We start from the raw sequence: 17,919 nt of genomic DNA on the forward strand, positions 1-17,919 counted from the left end.
TCTCTGCAGCAGAAGCGTAGCAGCCGCCGCAGCAGCCAATCAGAGCTGACGCTCCAGTGACGTACGTATGTACGTATTTCCCCTCGCATTTCCGGTATTCCCCGTGGAATTCCCCAAGAAGCGCCACTTTTTCCTTGCTCGTCAACAATGGCAGACGAAAGACTGATTGTGGCCGTGTGGGAGAAAGGAGCCGTACCATGTGTTCACGGTGGAACAGAGACAGAAACAAACCAAAAACGTGAAAACAACACTCTTGATATCCGCCATTTTACACAATGAAAGGCCACGACAACAACTCCACTTCTCATGCGACAAAACCTCTACTGCGCATGTGCGCAGAGAGCTCGAGCGTGCCGTACGTGCGCCTGTGTACAGTGGCCGGGGCGTCGATAGCGCGCGTCCGGTGCGTAAACCTTTCAAATGTACACGCTTACGGCTGTCAGAGCCTAGATTTTTGGGCAGGAGGCGGCTAGATTTTACGCATAACTTTTTCTGATTTTATTCGCCTTTTGGACGCGCATTTTGTTAGATATATGTATTATTATACCAATACAAAAAAAATATATATATTTCTGGTAAACTCATATTTACACATTTTCACATATATTGTATTTAGCAGTTATAATAGTATTAGTGGTTCTACAAAACATCAAAATATGTTTTATGATCATAGAGGAGCTAAAACTGTAATAAAAGGGTAAAATATAAACATATAAAATATGTTGGCACATATTTGGATCACTTGAATATACTTTTTGATAGAAAAAGGTCAAAGCACCAAAATGCTGAAGAGATCTGAAACTTTACACAGTTGTTGTCATGACAACAGCATGTGCAGTGAACAGCATAAACACACAATGAAGTATGTCCTGCTCAGGACCTTTACAAATTGACAATATTCAGGCGAGACTAAAAAAGGATGTTTTGTTCATGTTTGTGCTTCTGTAGTGTGAGTTCTGAAGCCCTGGCAGTGTGACATCTGCACATGTGCAGAAACTAGAAGGCCTAAGCTTTCCCATGATGCATCACACTCGCATGAGGTCTGTAAGATCCTCTTTTAATAAGCAATGACATTTGGATCCAACCATTGTGCACAGGGCGAAATAGGTGGATGGTAACAGGTTAACATCGATTCAAAATAGCCCACACTGAGCATTGATATAAATGCAAAGACGGGTTAGGGAAAATGTCCCTCTCTGATTGGTCCACATGTGTTTGCAGGTCTCTGATTGGTCGCAGGAGGAGCTAAGTTTGCTGAGCAGGTTGATGGTTAAATTTCCTGGTGGTTCTCCGGGTCGATGGGAGAGAATCGCTCATGAGCTGAACCGCACCGTGGCCCAGGTCAGAGTTCATAAAACGCAGACGGATGCAGACGGATGCAGACGGATGCAGACGGATGCAGACGGATGCAGACGGATGCAGACGGATGCAGACGGATGCAGACGGATGCAGACGGATGCAGACGGATGCAGACAGACGCAGACGGATGCAGACGCAGGCAGACGCAGGCAGACGCAGGCAGATGCAGACGCAGACAGACGCAGACAGATGCAGACGCAGACAGACGCAGACAGATGCAGGCAGATGCAGACAGATACAGACAGACGCAGACAGATGCAGGCAGACGCAGACAGATGCAGGCAGATGCAGACGCAGGCAGATGCAGACGCAGGCAGATGCAGACGCAGACAGATGCAGACGCAGACAGATGCAGACGCAGACAGATGCAGACGCAGACAGACAGATGCAGGCAGATGCAGACAGACGCAGACGGATGCAGATGCAGACGGAGGCAGACGCAGACAGATGCAGACGCAGACAGATGCTGACGCAGAGAGATGCAGACAGATGCTGACGGAGGCAGACGCAGAGAGATGCAGACAGATGCTGACGGAGGCAGACGCAGACGGAGGCAGACGCAGACGGAGGCAGACGCAGACAGATGCAGACGCAGACAGATGCAGACGCAGACAGATGCAGACGCAGACAGATGCTGACGCAGACAGATGCAGACGCATGCAGGCAGATGCAGACAGACGCAGACAGATGCAGATGCAGACAGATGCAGATGCAGACAGATGCAGATGTAGACAGACGCAGACAGATGCAGATGCAGACAGATGCAGACAGACGCAGACAGTTGCAAATGCAGACGGATGCAGACGCAGACGGAGGCAGACAAACGCAGATGCAGACAGATGCAGACGCAGACAGATGCAGACGCAGACAGATGCAGACGCAGACAGATGCAGACGCAGACAGATGCAGACGCAGACAGATGCAGACGCAGACAGATGCAGACGGAGACAGATGCAGACGCAAACAGATGCAGACGCAGACAGATGCAGACGCAGACAGATGCAGACAGATGCAGACGCAGATGCAGACAGATGCAGACGCAGACGCAGACAGATGCAGACGCAGACAGATGCAGACTTAGACACACACAGATACAGACAGACGCAGACAGATGCAGACAGACGCAGACAGATGCAGACAGACGCAGACAGATGCAGACGCAAACAGATGCAGACGCAGACAGATACAGACAGACGCAGACAGATGCAGGCAGACGCAGACAGATGCAGGCAGACGAAGACAGATGCAGGCAGATGCAGACGCAGACAGATGCAGACGCAGACAGATGCAGACGCAGACAGATGCAGACGCAGACAGATGCAGACGCAGACAGATGCAGACAGATGCTGACGCAAACAGATGCAGACGCAGACAGACGCAGGCAGATGCAGACAGACGCAGACGGATGCAGATGCAGACGGAGGCAGACGCAGACGGAGGCAGACGCAGACGGAGGCAGACGCAGACAGATGCAGACGGAGGCAGACGCAGACGGAGGCAGACGGAGACAGACGCAGACGGAGGCAGACGCAGACAGACGCAGACGGAGGCAGACGCAGACAGATGCAGACGCAGACAGATGCAGACGCAGACAGATGCAGACAGATGCAGACGCAGACAGATGCAGACGCAGACAGATGCAGACGCAGACAGATGCAGACGCAGACAGATGCTGACGCAGACAGATGCAGGCAGATGCAGACAGACGCAGACAGATGCAGATGCAGACAGATGCAGATGCAGACAGATGCAGACAGACGCAGACAGTTGCAAACGCAGACGGATGCAGACGCAGACGGAGGCAGACAAACGGAGACGCAGACAGATGCAGACAGATGCAGACAGATGCAGACAGATGCAGACAGATGCAGACAGACGGAGACGCAGACAGATGCAGACGGAGACAGACAGACGCAGACGCAGACAGATGCAGACGCAGACAGATGCAGACGCAGACAGATGCAGACGCAGACAGATGCAGACGCAGACAGATGCAGACGCAGACAGTTGCAGACGCAGACAGATGCAGACGCAGACCGACGCAGACAGATGCAGACGCAGACAGACGCAGACAGATGCAGACGCAGACGCAGACAGACGCAGACAGATGCAGACGCAGACACAGACAGACAGATGCAGACGCAGACAGATGCAGACAGATGCAGACGCAGACAGATGCAGACAGATGCAGACGCAGACAGATGCAGACAGATGCAGACACAGACAGATGCAGACGCAGACAGATGCAGACGCAGACAGATGCAGACGCAGACAGATGCAGACGCAGACAGATGCAGACGCAGACAGATGCAGACGCAGATACAGACAGACGCAGACAGACGCAGACAGACGCAGACAGACGCAGACAGATGCAGACGCAAACAGATGCAGACGCAGACAGATACAGACAGACGCAGACAGATGCAGGCAGACGCAGACAGATGCAGGCAGATGCAGACAGATACAGACAGACGCAGACAGATGCAGGCAGACGCAGACAGATGCAGGCAGATGCAGACGCAGACAGATGCAGACGCAGACAGATGCAGACGCAGACAGATGCAGACGCAGACAGATGCAGACGCAGACAGATGCAGACGCAGAGAGATGCAGACAGATGCTGACGGAGGCAGACGCAGACGGAGGCAGACGCAGACGGAGGCAGACGCATACGGAGGCAGACGCAGACAGATGCAGACGCAGACAGATGCAGACGCAGACAGATGCTGACGCAGACAGATGCAGACAGACGCAGACAGATGCAGATGCAGACAGATGCAGATGCAGACAGATGCAGATGTAGACAGATGCAGACAGATGCAGATGCAGACAGATGCAGACAGACGCAGACAGTTGCAAATGCAGACGGATGCAGACGCAGACGGAGGCAGACAAACGCAGACGCAGACAGATGCAGACGCAGACAGATGCAGACGCAGACAGATGCAGACGCAGACAGATGCAGACGCAGACAGATGCAGACGCAGACAGATGCAGACGCAGACAGATGCAGACGCAGACAGATGCAGACGCAGACAGATGCAGACGCAGGCAGATGCAGACAGACGCAGACGGATGCAGATGCAGACGGAGGCAGACGGATGCAGATGCAGACGGAGGCAGACGCAGACAGATGCTGACGCAGAGAGATGCAGACAGATGCTGACGGAGGCAGACGCAGAGAGATGCAGACAGATGCTGACGGAGGCAGACGCAGACGGAGGCAGACGCAGACGGAGGCAGACGCAGACAGATGCAGATGCAGACAGATGCAGATGTAGACAGATGCAGACAGATGCAGATGCAGACAGATGCAGACAGACGCAGACAGTTGCAAATGCAGACGGATGCAGACGCAGACGGAGGCAGACAAACGCAGACGCAGACAGACGCAGACGCAGACAGATGCAGACGCAGACGAAGACAGATGCAGGCAGATGCAGACGCAGACAGATGCAGACGCAGACAGATGCAGACGCAGACAGATGCAGACGCAGACAGATGCAGACGCAGACAGATGCAGACGCAGACAGATGCTGACGCAAACAGATGCAGACGCAGACAGACACAAGCAGATGCAGACAGACGCAGACGGATGCAGATGCAGACGGATGCAGATGCAGACGGAGGCAGATGCAGACGGAGGCAGACGCAGACGGAGGCAGACGCAGACGGAGGCAGACGCAGACGGAGGCAGACGCAGACAGATGCAGACGGAGGCAGACGCAGACGGAGGCAGACGCAGACGGAGGCAGACGCAGACGGAGGCAGACGCAGACGGAGGCAGACGCAGACGGAGGCAGACGCAGACAGACGCAGACGGAGGCAGACGCAGACAGATGCAGACGCAGACAGATGCAGACGCAGACAGATGCAGACGCAGACAGATGCAGACGCAGACAGATGCTGACGCAGACAGATGCAGGCAGATGCAGACAGACGCAGACAGATGCAGATGCAGACAGATGCAGATGCAGACAGATGCAGACAGACGCAGACAGTTGCAAACGCAGACGGATGCAGACGCAGACGGAGGCAGACAAACGGAGACGCAGACAGATGCAGACAGATGCAGACAGATGCAGACAGATGCAGACAGATGCAGACAGATGCAGACAGACGGAGACGCAGACAGATGCAGACGGAGACGCAGACAGATGCAGACGGACGCAGACAGATGCAGGCAGACGCAGACAGATGCAGACAGATGCAGACAGATGCAGACAGACGGAGACGCAGACAGATGCAGACGGACGCAGACAGATGCAGGCAGACGCAGACAGATGCAGGCAGATGCAGACGCAGGCAGATGCAGACGCAGACAGATGCAGACGCAGACAGATGCAGACGCAGACAGATGCAGACGCAGACAGATGCAGACGCAGACAGATGCAGACGCAGACAGATGCAGACGCAGACAGATGCAGACGCAGACAGATGCAGACGCAGACAGATGCAGACGCAGACAGATGCTGACGCAGACAGATGCAGACAGATGCTGACGGAGGCAGACGCAGACGCAGAGAGATGCAGACAGATGCTGACGGAGGCAGACGCAGACGGAGGCAGACGCAGACGGAGGCAGACGCAGACAGATGCAGACGCAGACAGATGCTGACGCAGACAGATGCAGACGCATGCAGGCAGATGCAGACAGACGCAGACAGATGCAGATGCAGACAGATGCAGATGCAGACAGATGCAGATGTAGACAGATGCAGATGCAGACAGATGCAGACAGTTGCAAATGCAGACGGATGCAGACGCAGACGGAGGCAGACAAACGCAGACGCAGACAGATGCAGATGCAGACAGATGCAGACAGATGCAGACGCAGACAGATGCAGACGCAGACAGATGCAGACGGAGACAGATGCAGACGCAAACAGATGCAGACACAGACAGATGCAGACAGATGCAGACGCAGACAGATGCAGACGCAGACAGATGCAGACGCAGACACAGACAGATACAGACAGACGCAGACAGATGCAGACAGACGCAGACAGATGCAGACAGACGCAGACAGATGCAGACGCAAACAGATGCAGACGCAGACAGATGCAGACGCAAACAGATGCAGACGCAGACAGATACAGACAGACGCAGACAGATGCAGGCAGATGCAGACAGATGCAGGCAGACGAAGACAGATGCAGGCAGATGCAGACGCAGACAGATGCAGACGCAGACAGACGCAGACAGATGCAGACGCAGACAGATGCAGACGCAGACAGATGCAGACGCAGACAGATGCAGACGCAGACAGATGCAGACGCAGACAGATGCAGACGCAGACAGATGCTGACGCAAACAGATGCAGACGCAGACAGACGCAGACGGATGCAGACGCAGACGGATGCAGATGCAGACGGAGGCAGACGCAGACAGATGCAGACGGAGGCAGACGCAGACGGAGGCAGACGCAGACGGAGGCAGACGCAGACAGATGCAGACGGAGGCAGACGCAGACAGATGCTGACGGAGGCAGACGGAGGCAGACGCAGACAGATGCTGACGCAGACAGATGCAGACGCAGACAGATGCAGACGCAGACAGATGCAGACGCAGACAGATGCAGACGCAGACAGATGCTGACGCAGACAGATGCAGGCAGATGCAGACAGACGCAGACAGATGCAGATGCAGACAGATGCAGATGCAGACAGATGCAGACAGACGCAGACAGTTGCAAACGCAGACGGATGCAGACGCAGACGGAGGCAGACAAACGGAGACGCAGACAGATGCAGACGCAGGCAGATGCAGACAGATGCAGACAGACGGAGACGCAGACAGATGCAGACGGAGACAGACAGACGCAGACAGACGCAGACGCAGACAGATGCAGACGCAGACAGATGCAGACGCAGACAGATGCAGACGCAGACAGATGCAGACGCAGACAGATGCAGACGCAGACAGTTGCAGACGCAGACAGATGCAGACGCAGACCGACGCAGACAGATGCAGACGGAGACAGGCAGATGCAGGCAGATGCAGACAGACAGATGCAGATGCAGACAGATGCAGACGCAGGCAGACGCAGACAGTTACAGATGCAGAGGCAGAAAGACGCAGACAGATGCAGACAGACAGATGCAGATGCAGACAGATGCAGACGCAGACAGATGGAGACGCATACAGATGCAGACAGACGGAGATAGATGCAGACAGACGCAGACAGATGCAGACAGACGGAGATAGATGCAGATAGACGCAGACAGATGCAGACAGATGCTGACGCAGACGGATGCTGACGCAGACGGAGGCAGATGCAGACAGATGCAGGCAGACACAGACAGACGCAGAAAGATGCAGACGCAGAAAGATGCAGACGCAGACAGACGGAGACGCAGACAGACGGAGACGCAGACAGACGGAGACGCACAGACGGAGACGCAGACAGACGGAGACGCAGACAGACGGAGACGCAGACAGACGCAGACAGATGCAGACGCAGACAGATGCAGACGCAGACAGATGCAGACGCAGACAGATGCAGACGCAGACAGATGCAGACGCAGACAGAGACGCAGACAGATGCAGACGCAGACGGATGCAGACGCAGACAGACGGAGACGCAGACAGATGCAGACGCAGACAGATGCAGACGGAAACAGACAGATGCAGACAGAAGGAGACGCAGACAGATGCAGACGCAGACAGATGCAGACGCAGACAGTTGCAAATGCATACAGATGCAGACGCAGACGGAGGCAGATTGACGGAGACGCAGACAGATGCAGACGCAGGCAGATGCAGACAGACGCAGACAGATGCAGACGCAGACAGACGGAGAAGCAGACAGATGCAGATGCAGACGGAGACAGGCAGATGCAGACAGACGCAGACAGAGACAGATGCAGACGCAGACAGATGCAGACGGAAACAGGCAGATGCAGACAGACGCAGACGGAGACAGACAGATGCAGATGGAGACAGACAGATGCAAACAGGCAGATGCAGACAGACGGAGATAGATGCAGACAGATGCAGACGCAGACAGGCGCAGGCAGATGCAGACAGACAGATGCAGACAGACGGAGATAGATGCAGACAGATGCAGACAGATGCAGACAGATGCAGACAGACGCAGACAGACGCAGACAGACAGACGCAGACAGACAGACGCAGACAGACAGATGCAGGCAGATGCAGACGCAGACAGATGGAGACGCAGACAGATGCAGACAGACGGAGATAGATGCAGACAGATGCAGACGCAGACAGGCGCAGGCAGATGCAGACAGACAGATGCAGATGCAGACAGACGCAGACAAATGGAGACGCAGACAGATGAAGACAGACGGAGATAGACGCAGACAGATGCAGACAGATGCTGACGCATACAGATGCTGACGCAGACGGAGGCAGATGCAGACAGATGCAGGCAGACACAGACAGACGCAGAAAGATGCAGACGCAGAAAGATGCAGACGCAGACAGACGGAGACGCAGACAGACGGAGACGCAGACAGACGGAGACGCACAGACGGAGACGCAGACAGACGGAGACGCAGACAGACGCAGACAGATGCAGATGCAGACGCAGACAGATGCAGACGCAGACAGATGCAGACGCAGACAGATGCAGACGCAGACAGATGCAGACGCAGACAGAGACGCAGACGGATGCAGACGCAGACGGATGCAGACGCAGACAGACGGAGACGCAGACAGATGCAGACGCAGACAGATGCAGACGGAAACAGACAGATGCAGACAGAAGGAGACGCAGACAGATGCAGACGCAGACAGATGCAGACGCAGACAGTTGCAAATGCATACAGATGCAGACGCAGACGGAGGCAGATTGACGGAGACGCAGACAGATGCAGACGCAGGCAGATGCAGACAGACGCAGACAGATGCAGACGCAGACAGACGGAGAAGCAGACAGATGCAGATGCAGACGGAGACAGGCAGATGCAGACAGACGCAGACAGAGACAGATGCAGACGCAGACAGATGCAGACGGAAACAGGCAGATGCAGACAGACGCAGACGGAGACAGACAGATGCAGATGGAGACAGACAGATGCAAACAGACAGATGCAGATGCAGACAGACGGAGATAGATGCAGACAGATGCAGACGCAGACAGGCGCAGGCAGATGCAGACAGACAGATGCAGACAGACGGAGATAGATGCAGACAGATGCAGACAGATGCAGACAGACGCAGACAGACAGACGCAGACAGACAGACGCAGACAGACAGACGCAGACAGACAGATGCAGGCAGATGCAGACGCAGACAGATGGAGACGCAGACAGATGCAGACAGACGGAGATAGATGCAGACAGATGCAGACGCAGACAGGCGCAGGCAGATGCAGACAGACAGATGCAGATGCAGACAGACGCAGACAAATGGAGACGCAGACAGATGAAGACAGACGGAGATAGACGCAGACAGATGCAGACAGATGCTGACGCAGACAGATGCAGACGTAGACGGAGGCAGACGCAGACAGATGCAGACGCAGACAGATGCAGACGCAGACAGATGCAGACAGATGCAGGCAGACACAGAAAGACGCAGACAGATGCAGACGGAGACAGATAGATGCAGACAGAAGGAGACGCAGACAGATGCAGACGCAGACAAATGCAGACAGACGCAGACAGACGCAGACAGACGCAGACAGACGCAGACAGACGCAGACAGACGGAGACGCAGACAGACGGAGACGCAGACAGTTGCAGACGGACGCAGACAGTTGCAGACGGACGCAGACAGACGCAGACAGATGCAGACAGATGCAGACATTTGCAAATGCAGATAGATGCAGGTGCAGACGGAGGCAGACAGACGGAGGCAGACAGACGGAGGCAGACAGACGGAGGCAGACAGACGGAGGCAGACAGACGGAGGCAGACAGACGGAGACGCAGACAGACGGAGACGCAGACAGACGCAGACGCAGACAGACGCAGGCAGATGCAGACAGACGCAGACAGATGCAGACGCAGACAGACAGAGACGCAGACAGATGCAGATGCAGACGGAGACAGGCAGATGCAGACAGACGCAGACAGATGGAGACGCAGACATACGCAGACAGACGCAGACAGACGGAGATAGATGCAGACAGACGCAGACAGATGCAGACAGACGGATTTAGACAGACGGATGCAGACAGACGGATGCAGACAGACAGATGCAGACAGACAGATGCAGACAGACAGATGCAGACAGACAGATGCAGACAGACAGATGCAGACAGACAGATGCAGATGCAGACGCAGACAGATGCAGACAGACGGAGACGGATGCAGACGGACGCAGACGGATGCAGACGGACGCAGACGGATGCAGACGGATGCAGACGGACGCAGACGGACGCAGATGCAGACGCAGAAGGACGCAGATGCAGACGGAGAAAGATGCAGACGGAGACAGATGCAGACGCAGACAGATGCAGACAGATGCAGACAGACGCAGACAGATGCAGGCAGACGCAGACAGATGCAGACGCAGACAGACGCATGCAGACAGATGCATGCAGACAGATGCATGCAGACAGATGCATGCAGACAGATGCAGACGCAGACAGATGCAGACAGACGCAGACAGATGCAGACGGAGACAGACGCAGACAGATGCAGACGCAGACAGATGCAGACGCAGACAGATGCAGACGCAGACAGATGCAGACGCAGACAGATGCAGACGCAGACAGATGCAGACGCAGACAGATGCAGACGGAGACGGGCAGATGCAGACAGATGCAGATGCAGGCAGACGCAGACAGTTACGGATGCAGACGCAGACAGTTACGGATGCAGAGGCAGATAGACGCAGACAGATGCAGACGCAGACAGGCGCATGCAGACAGACAGATGCAGATGCAGACAGATGCAGACGCAGACAGATGGAGACGCAGACAGATGCAGACGCAGACAGATGGAGACGCAGACAGATGGAGACGCAGACAGATGAAGACAGACGGAGATAGACGCAGACAGATGCAGACAGATGCAGATGTAGACGGAGAGAGATGCAGACGCAGACAGATGCAGACGCAGACAGATGCAGACGCAGACAGATGCAGACGCAGACAGATGCAGGCAGACACAGAAAGACGCAGACAGACGGAGACGCAGACAGACGCAGACAGATGCAGACGGAGACAGATAGATGCAGACAGAAGGAGACGCAGACAGATGCAGACAGATGCAGACAGATGCAGACAGATGCAGACAGACGCAGACAGACGGAGACGCAGACAGTTGCAGACGGACGCAGACAGACGCAGACAGACGCAGACAGATGCAGACAGATGCAGACAGACGCAGACATTTGCAAATGCAGATAGATGCAGGTGCAGACGGAGACAGACAGACGGAGGCAGACAGACGGAGACGCAGACAGACGGAGACGCAGACGCAGACAGACGCAGACGCAGGCAGATGCAGACAGACGCAGACAGATGCAGACGCAGACAGACGGAGACGCAGACAGACGGAGACGCAGACAGATGCAGATGCAGACGGAGACAGGCAGATGCAGACAGACGCAGGCAGATGCAGACGCAGGAAGATGCAGACAGATGGAGACGCAGACAGACGCAGACAGACGGAGATAGATGCAGACAGACGGAGATAGATGCAGACAGACGCAGACGGATGCAGACAGACGGATGCAGACAGACGGATGCAGACAGACAGATGCAGACAGACAGATGCAGACAGACAGATGCAGACAGATGCAGATGCAGGCAGATGCAGACAGACGGAGATAGATGCAGACAGACGGAGATGGATGCAGACAGACGCAGACGGATGCAGATGCAGACGGAGACAGATGCAGACGGAGACAGATGCAGACGGAGACAGATGCAGACGCAGACAGATGCAGACTCAGACAGATGCAGACTCAGACAGATGCAGACGGAGACAGATGCAGACGGAGACAGATGCAGACGCAGACAGATGCAGACGCAGACAGATGCAGACGCAGACAGATGCAGACGCAGACAGATGCAGACAGATGCAGACAGATGCAGGCAGACGCAGACAGATGCAGGCAGACGCAGACAGATGCAGGCAGATGAAGACGCAGACAGATGCAGACGCAGACAGATGCATGCAGACAGACGCATGCAGACAGACGCATGCAGACAGACGCAGACGCAGACAGACGCAGACGCAGACAGACGCAGACGCAGACAGACAGACAGACGCAGACAGATGCAGACGGAGACAGACGCAGACGGAGACAGGCAGATGCAGACGGAGACAGACGCAGACGGAGACAGGCAGATGCAGACGGAGACAGATGCAGACGGAGACAGATGCAGACGGAGACAGATGCAGACGGAGACAGATGCAGATGGAGACAGATGCAGACGGAGACACAGACAGACGCAGAAAGACGCAGACAGATGCAGACAGATGCTGACGCATACAGATGCTGACGCAGACGGAGGCAGATGCAGACAGATGCAGGCAGACACAGACAGACGCAGAAAGATGCAGACGCAGAAAGATGCAGACGCAGACAGACGGAGACGCAGACAGACGGAGACGCAGACAGACGGAGACGCACAGACGGAGACGCAGACAGACGGAGACGCAGACAGACGCAGACAGATGCAGACGCAGACAGATGCAGACGCAGACAGATGCAGACGCAGACAGATGCAGACGCAGACAGATGCAGACGCAGACAGAGATGCAGACAGATGCAGACGCAGACGGATGCAGACGCAGACAGACGGAGACGCAGACAGATGCAGACGCAGACAGATGCAGACGGAAACAGACAGATGCAGACAGAAGGAGACGCAGACAGATGCAGACGCAGACAGATGCAGACGCAGACAGTTGCAAATGCATACAGATGCAGACGCAGACGGAGGCAGATTGACGGAGACGCAGACAGATGCAGACGCAGGCAGATGCAGACAGACGCAGACAGATGCAGACGCAGACAGACGGAGAAGCAGACAGATGCAGATGCAGACGGAGACAGGCAGATGCAGACAGACGCAGACAGAGACAGATGCAGACGCAGACAGATGCAGACGGAAACAGGCAGATGCAGACAGACGCAGACGGAGACAGACAGATGCAGATGGAGACAGACAGATGCAAACAGACAGATGCAGATGCAGACAGACGGAGATAGATGCAGACAGATGCAGACGCAGACAGGCGCAGGCAGATGCAGACAGACAGATGCAGACAGACGGAGATAGATGCAGACAGATGCAGACAGATGCAGACAGATGCAGACAGACGCAGACAGACGCAGACAGACAGACGCAGACAGACAGACGCAGACAGACAGACGCAGACAGACAGACGCAGACAGACAGATGCAGGCAGATGCAGACGCAGACAGATGGAGACGCAGACAGATGCAGACAGACGGAGATAGATGCAGACAGATGCAGACGCAGACAGGCGCAGGCAGATGCAGACAGACAGATGCAGATGCAGACAGACGCAGACAAATGGAGACGCAGACAGATGAAGACAGACGGAGATAGACGCAGACAGATGCAGACAGATGCTGACGCAGACAGATGCAGACGTAGACGGAGGCAGACGCAGACAGATGCAGACGCAGACAGATGCAGACGCAGACAGATGCAGACAGATGCAGGCAGACACAGAAAGACGCAGACAGATGCAGACGGAGACAGATAGATGCAGACAGAAGGAGACGCAGACAGATGCAGACGCAGACAAATGCAGACGCAGACAGACGCAGACAGACGGAGACGCAGACAGACGGAGACGCAGACAGACGGAGACGCAGACAGACGGAGACGCAGACAGTTGCAGACGGACGCAGACAGTTGCAGACGGACGCAGACAGACGCAGACAGATGCAGACAGATGCAGACAGATGCAGACATTTGCAAATGCAGATAGATGCAGGTGCAGACGGAGGCAGACAGACGGAGGCAGACAGACGGAGGCAGACAGACGGAGGCAGACAGACGGAGACGCAGACAGACGGAGACGCAGACAGACGGAGACGCAGACAGACGGAGACGCAGACAGACGCAGACGCAGACAGACGCAGACGCAGACAGACGCAGGCAGATGCAGACAGACGCAGACAGATGCAGACGCAGACAGACAGAGACGCAGACAGATGCAGATGCAGACGGAGACAGGCAGATGCAGACAGACGCAGACAGATGGAGACGCAGACATACGCAGACAGACGCAGACAGACGGAGATAGATGCAGACAGACGCAGACAGACGGAGATAGATGCAGACAGACGCAGACAGACGGAGATAGATGCAGACAGACGCAGACAGATGCAGACAGACGGATTTAGACAGACGGATTTAGACAGACGGATGCAGACAGACAGATGCAGACAGACAGATGCAGACAGACAGATGCAGACAGACAGATGCAGACAGACAGATGCAGACAGACAGATGCAGACAGACAGATGCAGATGCAGACGCAGACAGATGCAGACAGACGGAGACGGATGCAGACAGACGCAGACGGATGCAGACGGACGCAGACGGATGCAGACGGACGCAGACGGACGCAGATGCAGACGGAGAAAGATGCAGACGGAGACAGATGCAGACGCAGACAGATGCAGACAGATGCAGACAGACGCAGACAGATGCAGGCAGACGCAGACAGATGCAGACGCAGACAGACGCATGCAGACAGATGCATGCAGACAGATGCATGCAGACAGATGCAGACGCAGACAGATGCAGACAGACGCAGACAGATGCAGACGGAGACAGACGCAGACAGATGCAGACGCAGACAGATGCAGACGCAGACAGATGCAGACGCAGACAGATGCAGACGCAGACAGATGCAGACGGAGACGGGCAGATGCAGACAGATGCAGATGCAGGCAGACGCAGACAGTTACGGATGCAGACGCAGACAGTTACGGATGCAGAGGCAGATAGACGCAGACAGATGCAGACGCAGACAGGCGCATGCAGACAGACAGATGCAGATGCAGACAGATGCAGACGCAGACAGATGGAGACGCAGACAGATGCAGACGCAGACAGATGGAGACGCAGACAGATGGAGACGCAGACAGATGAAGACAGACAGATGCAGACAGATGCAGACAGATGCAGATGTAGACGGAGAGAGATGCAGACGCAGACAGATGCAGACGCAGACAGATGCAGACGCAGACAGATGCAGACGCAGACAGATGCAGGCAGACACAGAAAGACGCAGACAGACGGAGACGCAGACAGACGCAGACAGATGCAGACGGAGACAGATAGATGCAGACAGAAGGAGACGCAGACAGACGCAGACAGATGCAGACAGATGCAGACAGACGCAGACAGACGGAGACGCAGACAGTTGCAGACGGACGCAGACAGACGCAGACAGACGCAGACAGGTGCAGACAGACGCAGACATTTGCAAATGCAGATAGATGCAGGTGCAGACGGAGACAGACAGACGGAGGCAGACAGACGGAGACGCAGACAGACGGAGACGCAGACGCAGACAGACGCAGACGCAGGCAGATGCAGACAGACGCAGACAGATGCAGACGCAGACAGACGGAGACGCAGACAGACGGAGACGCAGACAGATGCAGATGCAGACGGAGACAGGCAGATGCAGACAGACGCAGGCAGATGCAGACGCAGGAAGATGCAGACAGATGGAGACGCAGACAGACGCAGACAGACGGAGATAGATGCAGACAGACGGAGATAGATGCAGACAGACGCAGACGGATGCAGACAGACGGATGCAGACAGACGGATGCAGACAGACAGATGCAGACAGACAGATGCAGACAGACAGATGCAGACAGATGCAGATGCAGGCAGATGCAGACAGACGGAGATAGATGCAGACAGACGGAGATGGATGCAGACAGACGCAGACGGATGCAGACGGATGCAGATGCAGACGGAGACAGATGCAGACGGAGACAGATGCAGACGGAGACAGATGCAGACGGAGACAGATGCAGACGCAGACAGATGCAGACTCAGACAGATGCAGACGGAGACAGATGCAGACGGAGACAGATGCAGACGCAGACAGATGCAGACGCAGACAGATGCAGACGCAGACAGATGCAGACGCAGACAGATGCAGACGCAGACAGATGCAGACAGATGCAGACAGATGCAGGCAGACGCAGACAGATGCAGGCAGACGCAGACAGATGCAGGCAGATGAAGACGCAGACAGATGCAGACGCAGACAGATGCATGCAGACAGACGCATGCAGACAGACGCATGCAGACAGACGCAGACGCAGACAGACGCAGACGCAGACAGACGCAGACGCAGACAGACAGACAGATGCAGACGGAGACAGACGCAGACGGAGACAGGCAGATGCAGACGGAGACAGACGCAGACGGAGACAGGCAGATGCAGACGGAGACAGATGCAGACGGAGACAGATGCAGACGGAGACAGATGCAGACGGAGACAGATGCAGACGGAGACACAGACAGACGCAGAAAGACGCAGACAGATGCAGACAGATGCAGACGCAGACAGATGCAGACGCAGACAGATGCAGACGCAGACAGATGCAGACGCAGACAGACGCAGACAGATGCAGACGCAGACAGACGCAGACAGAAGGAGACGCAGACAGATGCAGACAGACGGAGATAGATGCAGACAGATGCAGACGCAGACAGATGCAGACGCAGACAGATGCAGACGCAGACAGATGCAGACGCAGACAGATGCAGGCAGACGCAGACAGATGCAGGCAGACGCAAACAGATGCAGGCAGACGCAGACAGATGCAGGCAGACGCAGACAGATGCAGACGCAGACAGATGCAGACGTAGACAGATGCAGACGCAGACAGATGCAGACGCAGAAAGACACAGACAGACGCATGCAGACTGAGACTGACGCAGACAGATGCAGAAGCAGACAGATGCAGACAGACGGAGATAGATGCAGACGCAGACGGATACAGACGCAGACGGATGCAGACGCAGACGGATGCAGACAGACGGATGCAGACGGACGGATGCAGACGGACGGATGCAGACGGACGGATGCAGACGGACGGATGCAGACGGACGGATGCAGACGGACAGATGCAGGCAGATGCAGACGCAGACAGATGCAGACGGAGACAGATGCAGACGGAGACAGATGCAGACGGAGACAGATGCAGACGCAGACAGATGCAGACGCAGACAGATGCAGACGCAGACAGACGCAGACGCAGACAGACGCAGACGCAGACAGATGCAGACGCAGACAGATGCAGACGCAGACAGACGCAGACAGATGCAGACGCAGACAGATGCAGACGCAGACAGATGCAGACGCAGACAGACGCAGACGGAGGAAGACGCAGACGGAGGAAGATGCAGACGGATGCAGACGGAGACAGATGCAGACGCAGACAGATGCAGACGCAGACAGATGCAGACGCAGACAGATGCAGACGCAGACAGACGCAGACAGATGCAGACGCAGACAGATGCAGACGCAGACGCAGACAGATGCAGACGCAGACAGACAGACGCAGACAGATGCAGGCAGACGCAGACAGATGCAGACGCAGACAGATGCAGACGCAGACA

The 17,919-nt window shown here is 55.4% G+C and overlaps 2 protein-coding genes across 3 annotated transcripts in view; one reads left to right on the forward strand and one right to left on the reverse strand.

Moving 5' to 3' along the window:
• Positions 1 to 17,919, reverse strand: part of afg3l2 (AFG3-like AAA ATPase 2) — a 511,786-nt gene that overhangs the window by 74,818 nt on the left and 419,049 nt on the right. The window lies entirely within an intron of this gene.
• The window catches only part of dnajc1 (DnaJ (Hsp40) homolog, subfamily C, member 1), a 34,718-nt gene that overhangs the window by 10,638 nt on the left and 6,161 nt on the right, over positions 1 to 17,919 (forward strand). The window contains exon 8 of the mRNA XM_072462188.1: positions 1,222 to 1,341. Within this exon, the coding sequence (XP_072318289.1) occupies positions 1,222 to 1,341 (120 nt within the window). The remainder of the gene's footprint in view (positions 1 to 1,221; positions 1,342 to 17,919) is intronic.

Source organism: Eucyclogobius newberryi, unplaced genomic scaffold, assembly GCF_026437365.1.
Source record: "Eucyclogobius newberryi isolate DKJ021-1_F unplaced genomic scaffold, fEucNew1.0.hap1 SCAF_39, whole genome shotgun sequence".
NCBI classification, from domain to species: Eukaryota; Metazoa; Chordata; class Actinopteri; order Gobiiformes; family Gobiidae; genus Eucyclogobius; species Eucyclogobius newberryi.